This window comes from Polypterus senegalus, chromosome 4, assembly GCF_016835505.1.
Source record: "Polypterus senegalus isolate Bchr_013 chromosome 4, ASM1683550v1, whole genome shotgun sequence".
NCBI classification, from domain to species: Eukaryota; Metazoa; Chordata; class Cladistia; order Polypteriformes; family Polypteridae; genus Polypterus; species Polypterus senegalus.
In genome coordinates this window covers 136865216-136879740 of record NC_053157.1, presented here as the reverse complement: position 1 = coordinate 136879740, position 14525 = coordinate 136865216, and the positions used below count along the sequence as shown (strand labels likewise).

Genomic DNA, 14525 nt, shown 5'->3' with positions numbered 1-14525 from the left:
CACAGGTGGACTCCAATTAAGCTGCAGAAACATCTCAAGGACGATCAGGGGAAGCAGGATGCACCTGAGCTCAATTTTGAGCTTCATGGCAAAGGCTGTGAATACTTATGTACATGTGATTTCTCAATTTTTTTATTTTTAATAAATTTGCAAAAACCTCAAGTAAACTTTTTTCACGTTGTCATTATGGGGTGTTGTGTGTAGAATTCTGAGGAAAAAAATGAATTTAATCCATTTTGGAATAAGGCTGTAACATAACAAAATGTGGAAAAGTGATGCGCTGTGAATACTTTCGGATGCACTGTATATATATATATATATATATATGTGTGTGTGTGTATATATATTTAAAATATATGTAAATATATTGAAAATATATATATATATTTAAAATATATTTTAGGTAACACAGTACTAGTAAATTTTTCTTTTTTTTATTACTCTTAGAATCAAAGACGTGAACCCCCGGCACCCCCTGTGGATTAGATGGAGAACTGAAATGATGTTCAGCTGACAGGAATTTGTATGACCAAACGTTGTGGCCTCTGGATAAAACTCTGGAATGTTTACTCACCTCAGCTAATCCTAATCAATTTTTTCTTAAACTATTTTTACCTAGGATTTCTTTTGGTGTCAGCATTCTTTTTATAGATTATACTAGTTTTCTTAGTTTTACATATATTTGAATGAGCTCTACTGGTTTAAACAAATACTTTTTAGTTTCCACATTCCAGCTAAAATTTTTGACCTCTCTTATTTTTGTTTGATTTGGATCCTGTATAAATGTTACAAGCCTTAGATTACAAAGGCATAATTGTTAAAAGTAAAAAAGACCCTTTAAAAGGGGTAGGATAGTACAATTAACTTTTGATACATGGTGAAGTATTAAATTAAGTAGATTATTTAAAACTATCATTACATATTATTACATACATCAGTGTGGTACTTGAGGATGAAAGCAACATTATTACTACACCAAAAGAGGAAATAATTACCTCAGCGTTATTTATGCTAATGATGAACGGACTGTTAGAATAAACATTGTTTCAGGGAATACATTTCCTATACAGTTTTTCCCCATCCCTATTTTCACTACATTGAATGCTTATTTTTATTTTCTTTATTATCTTTCATGAAGCTGATGTCATACGGCTGAACCATTATTTGCTAAAGCTGTTGCTTTCTTTTATTTCTAAAGAACATTTGAACTAGTACAGCATTCTTACTCAAGCCATTTTTCCCCTTTTACTTTACTTAAAAACTTATTTTGCACAACAAGATGGGCCAACAAGAATTCATACTAAATTTTCTATCAAAGGAAATTGGGTATTTGGCCACAACAGCATTTACATTTGTATCAGATTTTTAAATTAGAAATTGTTAATGAAGGTAACATTTCTGGAAAAGTGCCTGCTGAGGAGCCATAGACTTTTGATGTTATTTAAAAGCTTTTTACTTCCACAAGCAGAGACAGGTGCTCTAATTTTTATTCATTTATATGTGCCATTCTGCATATTTCTGTCAGTTTTATTTAACCCAAGTATATATTGACCAATAGTGGGCCACCACATTTTTCTCTTTATGTAGATGCTGGAATTAAACAGATTTTCTGTTAAAATACATTGAAATAATTTTATATGGATGATGTTACTTTATAACTGATAACACTGTACCCGTTCTAGCATTGTCTGCTTGTAATCATTTAAATCCAATATGAGATACCTCATTTATTTATAGTTTTGCCCTGTTAGTTTAAATATCAATAATTCAATGTTTTGATCACTTGTAATTTAGTGGATGTTTTGCTTGTTATTGCACTTTCCATGTATGTATGTGTGTTTTTTATATATACATATATATATATAAAATATACAGTATATATGTAATATACAGTATATATAAATCATTTTTTAAGCAAACACTACAGTACAATATTTTTAAAATATTAATTTTTCTTCATGAAAATTTGAAGCTAACAAACTGTTTATTGTGCCTCAGTTCTGATAAAGTGTTGGAGTGGGAGCCTCCAGACTGTGCAATGGACGAGGGGAAAATAAGAGTATGTATTAGTGGTAACATGTTGTATCCCACTGTACTTTTGTTTCCATTCTGTATAGACATGGAAGTAAAAGATTGAAAAGCTTGAACATTAATAGTTTCACTGTTCTCTAGCCTGTTTCTGTTTGCACCATTAAGTACTTTTGTTTACCAAAGTCATAGGTGACTACTTTATTTTTCTTATTGCAGTTTATATTATTTGAAGATAGCACTTGTGCTCCTTGCAGTTTAACACTGAATTGAACCTATGGGATTGCTTCTTTTGCATTAATTACTTTGAAACTGATTATGTATAAAACATACAATAAATACTTCTACTGCATAAGAATATTTTCATATTACTTTAATCATTTAAAGGTGTGAAAATATCAATTACTGTATAACTTGCCAAATCAAATTGTTTTGTATATGAACATTTGTTTGGAGTTTTTGAAAGTCATGGTATTGGACTTATAATTGAATCTTGTATGAAAGGCTGAAAGTGAGATAATTGGCTTTTATTATGCACTTTCCAGCTAAAGGGCTTGTACTGTGTACTTTTTTATTAGTTCATAAAATATATGTCAATGAATGGTATATCATTGGGTGTGTTTTTTAAACATTTAGTAGATCTTAAGGATGACAACATACTCAGAATTGTTTTTTTTTAAATGTAAGGTGTAAGGCACATCACCACATTCACTCATATGGAGCTGGTTACCAATTAGCCTAACATGCATATCTTTGGAAAGATGTAGGCAGTAGTGGTACATGCAGAAAGCTCACACAGCTGCAGGGAGAATGTAAAGACTTCACACAAATAAAGCCTGTGCTGGATGTTTAACCCAGTGCTTTGTAGTTGTAATGCAGCAGTACTAACCACTGTGCCATTTCCTTTCTGTTTTAGGGCCAACTATGTGTTGGAATTACTAATTACTTTGTACTTACGTATAATGTGTATATAACAACAATACGTGTGTAACACTGTGTGAAGTATATATATACACACACACACACACACACACACACACACAGTGGGTACAGAAAGTATTCAGACCCCCTTCAATTTTTCGCTCTTTGTTATATTGCAGCCATTTGCTAAAATCATTTAAATTTATTTTTTCCCTCATTAATGTACTGACAGCACCCCATATTGAAAGACAAAAAAATAATAATTTTTGAAATTGTTGCAGATTTATTAAAAAAGAAAAACTGAAATATCACATAGTCCTAAGTATTCAGACCCTTTGCTCAGTATTTAGTAGAAGCACCCTTTTGAGCTAATACAGCCATGAGTCTTCTTGGGAAAGATGCAACAAGTTTTTCACACCTGGTTTGGGGATCCTCTGCCATTCCTCCTTGCAGATCCTCTCCAGTTCTGTCAGGTTGGATGGTAAGCGTTGGTGGACAGCCATTTTAGGTCTCTCAGAGATGCTCAATTGGGTTTAACTCAGGGCTCTGGCTGGGCCATTCAAAAACAGTCACAGAGTTGTTGTGAAACCACTCCTTCGTTATTTTAGCTGTGTGCTTAGGGTCATTGTCTTGTTGGAAGGTAAACCTTCGGCCCAGTCTGAGGTCCTTAGCACTCTGGAGAAGGTTTTTGTCCAGGATATCCCTGTACTTGGCCACATTCATCTTTCCCTCGATTGCAACCAGTCGTCCTGTCCCTGCAGCTGAAAAACATCCCCACAGCATGATGCTGCCACCGCCATGCTTCACTGTGGGGACTGTATTGGACTAGTGATGAGCAGTGCCTGGTTGTCTCCACTCATACCGCATAGAATTAAGGCCAAAAAGTTCTATCTTGGTCTCATCACCATCTCAGAGTCCTTCAGGTGTCTTTTAGCAAACTCCATGCGGGCTGTCATGTGTCTTGCACTGAGGAGAGGCTTCTGACAGGCCACTCTGCCATAAAGCCCTGACTGGTGGATTTTTTGTAACCTTGGCCAGATCTGTGCCTTGCCACAATTCTGTCTCTGAGCTCTTCAGGCAGTTCCTTTGACCTCATGATTCTCATTTGCTCTGACATGCATTGTGAGCTGTAAGGTCTTATATAGACAGGTGTGTGGCTTTCCTAATCAAGTCCAATCAGTATAATCAAACACAGCTGGACTCAAATGAAGGTGATCTCAAGGATGATCAGAAGAAATGGAAAGCACCTGAGTTAAATATATGAGTGTCACAGCAAAGGGTCTGAATACTTAGGACCATGTGATATTTCAGTTTTTCTTTTTTAATAAATCTGCAACAATTTCAAAAATTCTATTTTTTGTCTGTCAATATGGGGTACTGTGTGTACATTAATGAGGGAAAAATTATTTAAATGATTTTAGCAAATGGCTGCAATATAACAAAGAGTGAAAAATTGAAGGGGGTCTGAATACTTTCCGTACCCACTGTATGTATGTGTGTGTGTGTGTGTGTGTATATATATATATTTATATATATATATATATATATATATATATATATATTTATACATATACACACACACGCTTAGGGTGAATTCTTTGATTTATAGCCCCTGCACAGATTTTATACTAACAAACTATACATTTGGCATACTGCTAAAGCATCAACTTTGTGCTGGGCAAAAGTAATTTCTTTCAACAATGTTCACAGACAGATTATTTCATGTTTTATTGACTTTATCACAATACCAGTTGGTCACAAATTTTTATACACTTTAAATGTGCCTTTAAACAACTTGGAAAATTCTAGAAAATCATGTCAAGCATTAAGGCAATTTACACAGTTAGCTTCTGATAACCAATTAGCCTTACTGAAGTCAACATGTGGATGTTTGTTAAGGCCTACCCTCAAACTTACTGCTTCTTTGCTTGACATAATAGGAAAATCAAAAGAAATCGGCCAAGACCTCGTAAAAAATTGTGGACCTCCACAAATCTGGTTCATCCTTGGGAATAATTTCCAAATGCCTGAAGGTTCCATGTTCATCTGTTAATTATATATATATATATATATATATATATATATATATATATATCCACACTGGAAGCTGGGCACACAGTGAATGGTGTAGCCGCGGCCGCGCATGATAAGCAAATAAAGGACAGCATTGCTGGGGAGAGTGCTGATTGGGTAGTGCGCGCGCATAAAATCCATTGCTGGGGAGGCCACGTATACTCCCCGTGCATGTTTACTAACTAACTATCTACTAACAACATGCCACCCAAAAAAGGACACGTCAAGTAGGACAATAGACACAGACACTCAAATCGTATATAAGCAACATCTCCTGGAAGAACGGTCAGCTCAGCAAGTAAACATCAACAAAAGAAAGGCTGAAAGACAAAAATACCAGCAAATAGATCGATTGTAAAAAAGAAAATGAGCGTCAGAATATTCCCTGTATTGATTTGGCTCTATCCTCTACTAATTTACCCTTTACCATAAGAAGGCGACAATTTCCAGTTACATTAGCCTTTTCCATAACAATTAATAAAGCTCTAGGGCAAACCTTAGAAAAAGTTGCCATTTACTTGCCAGAACCAGTATTCAGCCACGGTCAGTTATATGTTGCATTATCAAGAGTTAGAAGTTTTACAGATGTTGTTGTCAACGTTGTAGATGGTCCTGAACAAGAGTGTTTACAAAAATGTTGTCTATAATGAAATTTTATTGAAAAATTTCCTGAGGTAAAAAATAAAAACATTTTCCTAAATATCTTCTTCAGATATTGTGTATTACAGATTGTTATAAAGTTTTACACTAAGGCAATATTAATTATACTTACTGTATTGTCATATACGTTTCTATTTAATTTTTAATATTATTTTACTTTAGGCTTCTTGCAAAAATATTTTTAACAAAAAAATTAAGACAACAAACAGAATGAGGTCGAGGTCCCTTGTCATTTAATATAGACTGTTCCTAGTAATGTTTATGCAATACTGTTCTAGCACCCGTTATTGTAACGGGCTTAATGTCTATATATATATATATATATATATATATATATATATATATATATATATATATTTTTTTTTTTTTTTTTTCTTTAAAGTAAAGTTAGTCTTTAGTTTTTGCTCACTCAGATTTTTGCACATTGTGGAAGCTGAAAAGATAATTTGATAAAGAATAAAGAATAGGTCAGTATCCCATAATAGATAGATAGATAAAGAGCCTGTCTCATCACATTCCTGCAACTGATGTGCCTTTTGAAGAACTGCTTTTCTGTATAGTATTATTTTTTACCCATAGAATGTATATATAGTTTAATGTTTTTACACACTAACGGAAGTAACCAGCATTGCCCCGTTATATTTGTAAGGGTTAAGGTAAGAATGTAAATATGTGTTTTTTTAACTGCTTACCCATTTGTCACTGCTGGCTGAAATGAAAGTGTCCTGTCTGTCAACTACACTAACTCCCTGATAACTATCACTTTCTCTGATCTCATGAACGGAAAATTTGTTTGTGTATACTTTGTGGTAACTTCTTACTGATTTGGAACTATGCATGCTGCTTCTTTGTATTTCCTAGTTTAATGTAGTTTCACAAATAGATATTTAATCCCACATTAATAAACTGGATGAGATGTTGACTGATTAAATCCAATGTTAACATCTAAAATAGGAGGGCCAGGGTGATTGGGTTCCCAGACATCAGTGTGGTTCTCCATATTATTGCAAGAGAGAGTATGGTGGCAATAGTTTAGTATGTTAAAAAGATGATTAAAAGTTGATTCATTCAACAGTGACAGTGAATTGCTTTAAATTATGACACTCTATTGGTATCAAAGCCTAAAATTATAACTGCCTAATCATAAAATGGATTTGAAGAAATGTCTACCATCAAAAAACTGTGAAAGGTATTACTACTGTCTTCAGTGTTTCTCTTTCTAACATATTCTAAACAGTGAGTTGGCATTTGCTAAAAAACAAATCGTGGGTTTTATCTTGGGTTATCTTGCACTTAGTAAGGATATGCAGGTGAACAACAGCATTTACTTTTTTTTAACGTAATGATTTGGTTTGATAAAAAAAATAGTATAATTTCAGAGTTATTGTCTGGTGTACAAAATGCAGTAAAACACCTGACTGTACACTTGACCAACATGTACCACGCTGCCAATGTCCAGCAGCAAGAATGTCCCGAGGTAATGTAAAATATAACATCACATAATAATAGGTTAATGCTGAGCAAAAGTTTCTTTTCACATAGAGTTTTGTTTAACATGTGATTTCACAACTGCAAAACCTACTAAAGAATAGGTTTTCTGGTAATTTAAAAGTTTTCGGGGTTATGGGAAGAAAGATCATTGCTCCTTAAGGGTTAAGGCAACAACACACACCTCTTTTGGATCTGTTTTTGTTTCAGAAAAGAACTCTGATGAAAATAAACAGAAAAAGTGTGTTGAAAGTTTGACATGACTAAGTACAATCCACACTGAGACAAAGCAATGTACTCTTTGACGAAAACTGTACTACTTCAAGGCAATGCAATTGTTATCCATATTAATTTAAAAAAATGCTTATAACTGCAGTCTTTGAAGACACCCTGGTACAAAGCTGTGTGTTCCCTGATAAGGGTGCCCTTCTGTCAGTCCCAGCACACTGCTGCTGCCTAATGGAAATTGTAGTCCCTGCGCTGGCACTGGGTTTTGGCTTGTACCCCCATATTTAAAGTTGGACCAACTGCCACATGCTGTACATGTAATTTTTTGTGAAAATCCTTAATTTTTGCATGTTTGGTAAACTAAGAAATAGGTTACAATTTATTTCTGTGGATTATGTATTAGTAACTGCTTTTTCTCAAAAAATATTTTTTTCAGCTGTTTACAAGGCAAGAAATGTCATGCTATTTTACCTTTGAATTAACCTTTGGGTAGTGTTCCATATGCACTATTTTTGAAAATAAACAGTTCAGTCTGAAAGATGTGCAGATCCTGTATGTCTTGCGGAGAAGGGATATAAGATGGTAAGACAGGATTTTGATTATTCAAACTGAATAATGTTTTTGTCCCTAGCAAAAAATTGCACATGGCCCCTTGTCCTTCTCTGTTTTTTGTCCTCACATAGAGACAAGCATGTCATATTACACTCCAACATCATCTCTCTCTCTCTTTTCAACTTCCCTGCTCCTCGCTACAATATTGGATTTCCAGCTAGCTTTTTTGTGTAGTATGCTCTGCAGTTATTTAGTTATTAATTGTATGCATCCTTAATTAGGGGATTTTTACTAAGTGCAGATATAGAACATGTAGAAGACGTTAAATAATGGTGTGGCTTTTTTTTTTTTTTTTAAACCATTCTTAGTTATGCAGAGTATTATTAATTATTCTACCACAGTATGTGTTTTTTGCCTTTTTCACTCACTTGCAGACACTGGACATTTTCAATAGTCTTTAACTATTGATTCATGTACATTTGCCCTCAAAATTATTCAACCCCTACTGCAAATTAGTTTTATTTGCAAAATGTACAAACTTTCTGCAGTTTGCAATAAACAGATCAAAAAAGAACAATTTAAATATTTCAACACAACTGATATTATAAGAGGTTTCTCCACATTCAACACACAGTGCCATTTTTAATGCCTACTGCAGTCATTATTCAACCCTCTGAATAGAATCCCCCCTTAATAGCACATATTTGCAAATCAGTCTCTCAATTGTCTCTCATGCACACTTGATGCAACTAATCAAGCACCTCATTTATACTTTGCCTTACTTTGTGATGTTTGATTGCATATTATGGCTGAGTCAGGAGAAGGAAGAATGAGGCATATGCTGAGAAGAACACCCTGCCTACAGTGATGCATGGTGGTGGCTCAGTGATGCTCTGGGGCTGCTTTGGTTCTTCTGGCACTGGAAATCTGCAGCATGTGCAGGGCAAGATGGATTCAATCAAGTATCAAGAAAACCTAAGAGAAAACATCATACTGTCTGTGAGGAAGCTGAAGCTTGGGCTTCACTGGACCTTCCAACCGAACAATGATCCCAAGCATATTCTAGAAACAATGATCCCAAGCATATTCTAGAACCCCATAGAATATCTATACTGGGATTTTAAGAAGGTGGTTGCAGCACACAAACTCGGAGATATTAGTAAGCTGGAGGCCATTGCCCATAAGGAGTGGGCTAAGATTCTTCAGGAACACTGCCAGAAGCTGGTGTCTGGTTATGCATCACATTTACAGCAGGTCATAACTGCAAAAGAGTGTTCTACTAAGTACTACAAATGCTTGTCATGAAGGGGTTGAATAATTTTGAGACTGCAGTAGTCATTAAAAGTGGCATTTTGCATTGAATGTGGACAAACCACTTGTAATATTAGTTGTTTTAAGCTATTTAAATTGTTCTTGTTTGATTTTGTTTACTGCAAACAGCTGAAAGTTGTAAATGTTGCCAATAAACCTAATTTGCAATGGGGGTTGAAAAAATCTTGAGTGCAATTGTATATATGTAAGTACTGTAAGTATATATAATATATATATCTATCTATTATATAAAAACATCTTGGGTTGAGACGTGATCATCTCAGAGAGACACACGAGACTAGACATTACAACCTTAGGAAGCAAGACCTGTGAGACGTTGACTTTTGCACATTATGTCCTAATTACAAACAATTTAAAACAATTTCACGGACATCTAACCTCGCAGTTGTTGGAATGCTTTTGGCAGACACACTTCATGTGCTCCCAGCTCTTAAAAATGTTATACGTTCTAGAAGACATGTGAATGACTAAGCAAAGAAAAAGAGCAGCGCATCGAAACGAGACACAAAAGTCAAGAGGACAATAATAATCTATGTGCAAATTCAGAAAATAAGGAAAGTAAATAATCAGCCCGGACATCCCACAAGAGACACAGCAGTGAGAGAAAAAGACAACTGCTGTACAGGCTTTTAAATGATTGATGCGTAGTGCGACAAGCAGAACATGCAGCTCGGCAGCAGCAGCTGATCCGTCCGCATCCCCTTAGTGTGCGTTCAGCCCTTCACCTCCCACGCGAGCAGCAGAGATGCGAAAGTCGCAGGCACTTAATGCACCCCGGGTAATTGGTTGTGGTGGGCTTGGGGAAGGGAAGGGGTAAGCGAGGAAAGCTGTTGTATAGACTTTGAAATGATCGACGTACAGAGCGAGAAGCAGAACACACAGCACAGCAGGAGTGTAGCAAGCAGGTGATCCGTCCGCATCTCCTAAGCATGCGTTCAGACACCCACATCTCTGCCGCTTGTGTTGTGAAGAAGGGGGGCTGAACGCCCCCACTTAAATGGTGATACAATGGGGAAAAAATAGTTGTTTTTTTTTTTTTTTAACCTCCTTTTTGGTTGATGAGCTGCTGGCTTGCTGCTGCTGCCATGCTGCTTGATCAAAGTCTCACATTGTGCTTCGAACATTTAAAAGCCTGTACAGCAGCTGTCCTACTCTTTGTCTTTTAGATCTCTTGGCACAAAGACTCGTCTCACGGGATGTGAGTTCTTGATATTTTTTATTTTATAATTTAAAAAACGGAATAAGAGTATGAAAATCTAACAACATCACATTAAAGTTCGATAAAATCTGAAAAGAATGATACCAAACATATGTAGTTTTTAAAATAAACACGATTTAAAGCGTGACATAAAAATGTCACATAAAATCACACTTTTAGGCTTTTTATATATATATATATATATATATATATATATATATATATATATACTCAGCAAAAAAAGAAACGTCCTCTGACTTTGAACTGTTTTTACTTTCAGTAAACTTAATGTGTAAATATTTGTATGAACACTAAAAGAGTCAACACCATAAGACATAAACTAAAAATGTTTCACAATGTGTCCCTGAATGAAGGGAGGCTCAAAATCAAAAGTACCAGTCAAGATCTGGTGTGGCCACCAGCTGCTTGAAGTACTGCAGTGCATCTCCTCCTCATGGACTGGACCAGATTTGTCAGTTCTTGCTGTGAGATGTTACCCCACTCTTCCACCAAGGCACCTGCAAGTTCCTGGACATTTCTGGGGGGAATGGCTCTAACCCTCACCCTGCGATCCAACAGGTCCCAGACGTGCTCAATGGGATTGAGATCCGGGCTCTTCCACTGCGAGGATGATCAGCTGTCCTTCCTGTCTCCCTGTAGCGCTGTCTTAGTGGTCTCACAGTGCGGACATGGCAATTTATTGCCCTAGCCACATCAGCAGTCCTCATGCCTCCCTGCAGCATGCCTAATGCACGTTCACGCAGATGAGCAGGGACCCTGGGCATCTTTCTTTGGGTGTTTTTCACAGTCGGTAGACAAGTCTCTTTAGTGTCCTGCGTTTTTAGAACTGTGACCTTAAATGCCTACTTTCTGTAAGCTGTTAAGGTCTTAACGACCATTCCACAGGTGCATGTTATTAATTAATTATGGTTAATTGAACATGCATGGAAAACATTGTTTAAACCCTTTACAATGAAGATCTGTAAAGTTATTTGGATTTTTAAAACATTATTGTTGAAATACACAGCCCTGAAAAAGGGACGTTTCTTTTTTTGCTGAGTATATATATAGAGTAGATATTTGTATAAGTCCCATCAGTTAATTGGGTTTATTACATGTAACTAAGTACTTTTTCTGTATAGAATACTGTATTTGTAAGGATTTTACCAAAGATAATTTTATTGGCAAGGTATTGTGATGTAGTGGGTTAAGACTTTGGACCTAGGGCTTCATACCCTGAGGTTGTGGGTTCAAATTCTGCTTCTGACACCATGAGCACCAATTGGAAAGACAAATGAAATGTCAGTCAGAGAAAAGCAATGACAGTTTTATTAGGTCACTGGAGTTCCTAACTCTTGGAACATGTTACATGCAATTGCACAGGAGTAACACATTTATGCTGTAGTTCAATTCCTGCTTTTCTTAGTATCGTAGAATATAAATTCTTCAATTTCTGAAATTACAGACTGCTTATATAAGTTTTTAATTTTGCTCAAATAGACCAGGATAAACTATAAAGGAGTTTTCAGGACCTTTTAAGCAACTTGCTTAACTAATTTACAAAGAGGATACCTGAAAGCAAATTATCTAAATACATCTGCATTTTCTCTTCCTTTTGATATTTTTTTTTATCTCATGCCAATATAACTTTAATTAATCAAAGTTTAAAAAAAAATGTATGATGGTTTTAGTAGAAATGACCACGAAAATTTTTTAACTTAATGGTTATTATAAAAAAAAAAAAAAAGATCAACGCTTTTGGACAGAGTCATCTAATCAACAGAACAGTTAGCCAATCATATGTGTGTGATGTCACACGCCCTGGAACCCTACATGTGACTATAACACAAATATGGCTCATCTGATGGACCAAAGAGAGCAACAGTGTAGTGGCTAACACACATCAGAAAGGAAGGGAAGGGAAGACCTTTTCATCTGGAAGATGGGGAATGCAAACCTATGCATCGTGCCAACTGCTGAATTAAAAAGTGGCCCAGGACAACATTCACTTTTGACATTGTTGGTTTATCAATAAGCTATTCTAAGACTATTTCCAGACTATTGCTATTGTGGAAACTGAATGTTCTCTTCGTTCCCTTGTACTAATTCATGTCTGAGAAGTAAGCTTTACAAAACCAAGTAACAGCATGCTTTGTTTTAGCAAACAGAAAAATGTTTGTGCAAAGGACTCAAGGTCTGAGCATTCCACACATGAGTCTGCCTTATCACGTTTTCCCTTAGCTTACATCTGAACGCCATAACAAAAGGAACCAAGAAATCAAGTTTTACAAGGGACGTTAAAGGGGCTCAAGGTTTGTGTATAATAAATGTGTTGACTGTTACATTTTATAATGATATTAAATCACGCATTCTAGGGGTATAAAACTGGACCCCACCCAACAGACGGGGTTCAGAAGAGCCCTGACGCTGTCATGTATATTTGATTGTCTGTTTTTCTGAAACTCTCTCTCACCGTGACTCTGAAAAATAAAGCCGCTTTATAACCGCACCTGCTGTCGGGTCTGAGTTTTCGTCCAGACTATCTGTTTTATATTCTGTTTCTTCTTGATATTATTATATTTTAATAAATACATTTTTTTTACATTTCTATACTTGGTCTTTATATCTTGAGCACTTGAAGTAAATATTAGAGCACTAGTGTGGGGAGATTGATGCTTTCTTGCCTACAGGGTTGTCAAGGCTAAGACGTTGCACCTGAATTAGAAGAACCAAGTGCGCTATAAATAGGACCCTGTTGATTGGTAAGTGGCATATAACCAAAAGGGCACTGAGCCTTTGTGCATCACAACAATATCTGTATGTTTGTTATTGCTCCTGACAGTGAGTCCCTTTGTCAGCAACTATGAGTGACAGGCACTTGGCATCGCTCTTGTGTGAAGTTATGTGAAGGGGCTGCTATGTGGAATATTATATAGTGACTTGGGTATTGTCTGTGGATCTTTTTGTGTATGTGTTAATGTTGAAGTGTGAGAGTAGACCAATTGTATCAAATGCTTTGATGGCTTCGGCTGTGTCCAATACAGTACATAGTCAATTGTTCCCTACTTACCCATGTTGACTTTATATATAAATTATCAATTGCTCACAAAACATTTGAGTAAATGAGGGGTACAGATTGATTAATTAACCTCCAATCACACTTATGGCCATGTATAAAATTAGTGGGCACCCATTATGTTTGTTGTCATCTTGTTCTGGTACTTTTTTTTTTGAATGTAGTGGATTGGTAGATTGCTTAAGATTCTCAAGGTCCTTTGTGCAAAGAACTGCTCCTGGGTCTCTGTCTAAAATGACACTTCCCCTACTTTTCACCACTGTCCTTTTTTTAAATGAAAGCAGTGGGTAGTGCTGTCGCCTCACTACTGGTAGATAATACTTGCGTTTTATTGGCATCTTTATTGGTGTCTGTGTGGAGCTTGAACATTCTCACTCTGTCTCCATTGCATTTCTTCTCAATATTTTGGTTTTTCCTCATATCCTTAAAGACATACAGATTAGGCTAATTGGTGATACAAAAATAGCCCAGCGTGAATGTAGTCATGTGTGAGAATGGGCTTTGGGATGGACTGATGCCCTTTCCAGGCATGTTTCACACTTTACATGTTGTGTTGTTGTGGTAGACTTTAACCTTGAATTGGGTTTGAGAAAGGTGTTATTTTAAATGTGTCTGCCATATGGGCTTCACTGTTCAAGGCTAAAGTAATTTAATTTTCTTAGTCCAGGGATGTACTTGATTGATGCTCCTGGTACAGCTTCTAGAGCTGCTAGTTTATTTTATTTTATTTATTATTATGTACGTGCATTATAAAGCCCCCAAGTATGACATTCCTTGCTTTATGTCAAAATGTTTTTTAATCATAAGGGCTCATTGTTGAAATACATTTAGCATGTGCTTCAGAGATGAACAATGCTTAACTTGATTCTCCACCCACAGCAGTTATTAAAGTCATGTTGCAATGTGAATAAAAGTCAAACTTTTTGATCATGATGGATTGATTTGAGACAAAAGAAAAAAGCCGATAGG

At 35.9% G+C, this 14525-nt stretch overlaps 1 protein-coding gene across 1 annotated transcript in view; it reads left to right on the top strand.

The window, feature by feature from the left end:
* The window catches only part of smim14 (small integral membrane protein 14), a 32854-nt gene extending 31368 nt beyond the window's left edge, over positions 1-1486 (top strand). Inside the window, exon 5 of the mRNA XM_039751313.1 lies at positions 448-1486. Within this exon, the coding sequence (XP_039607247.1) occupies positions 448-486 (39 nt within the window). The 3' untranslated portion in view covers positions 487-1486. The remainder of the gene's footprint in view (positions 1-447) is intronic.
* Positions 1487-14525: the final 13039 nt, after the last annotated feature.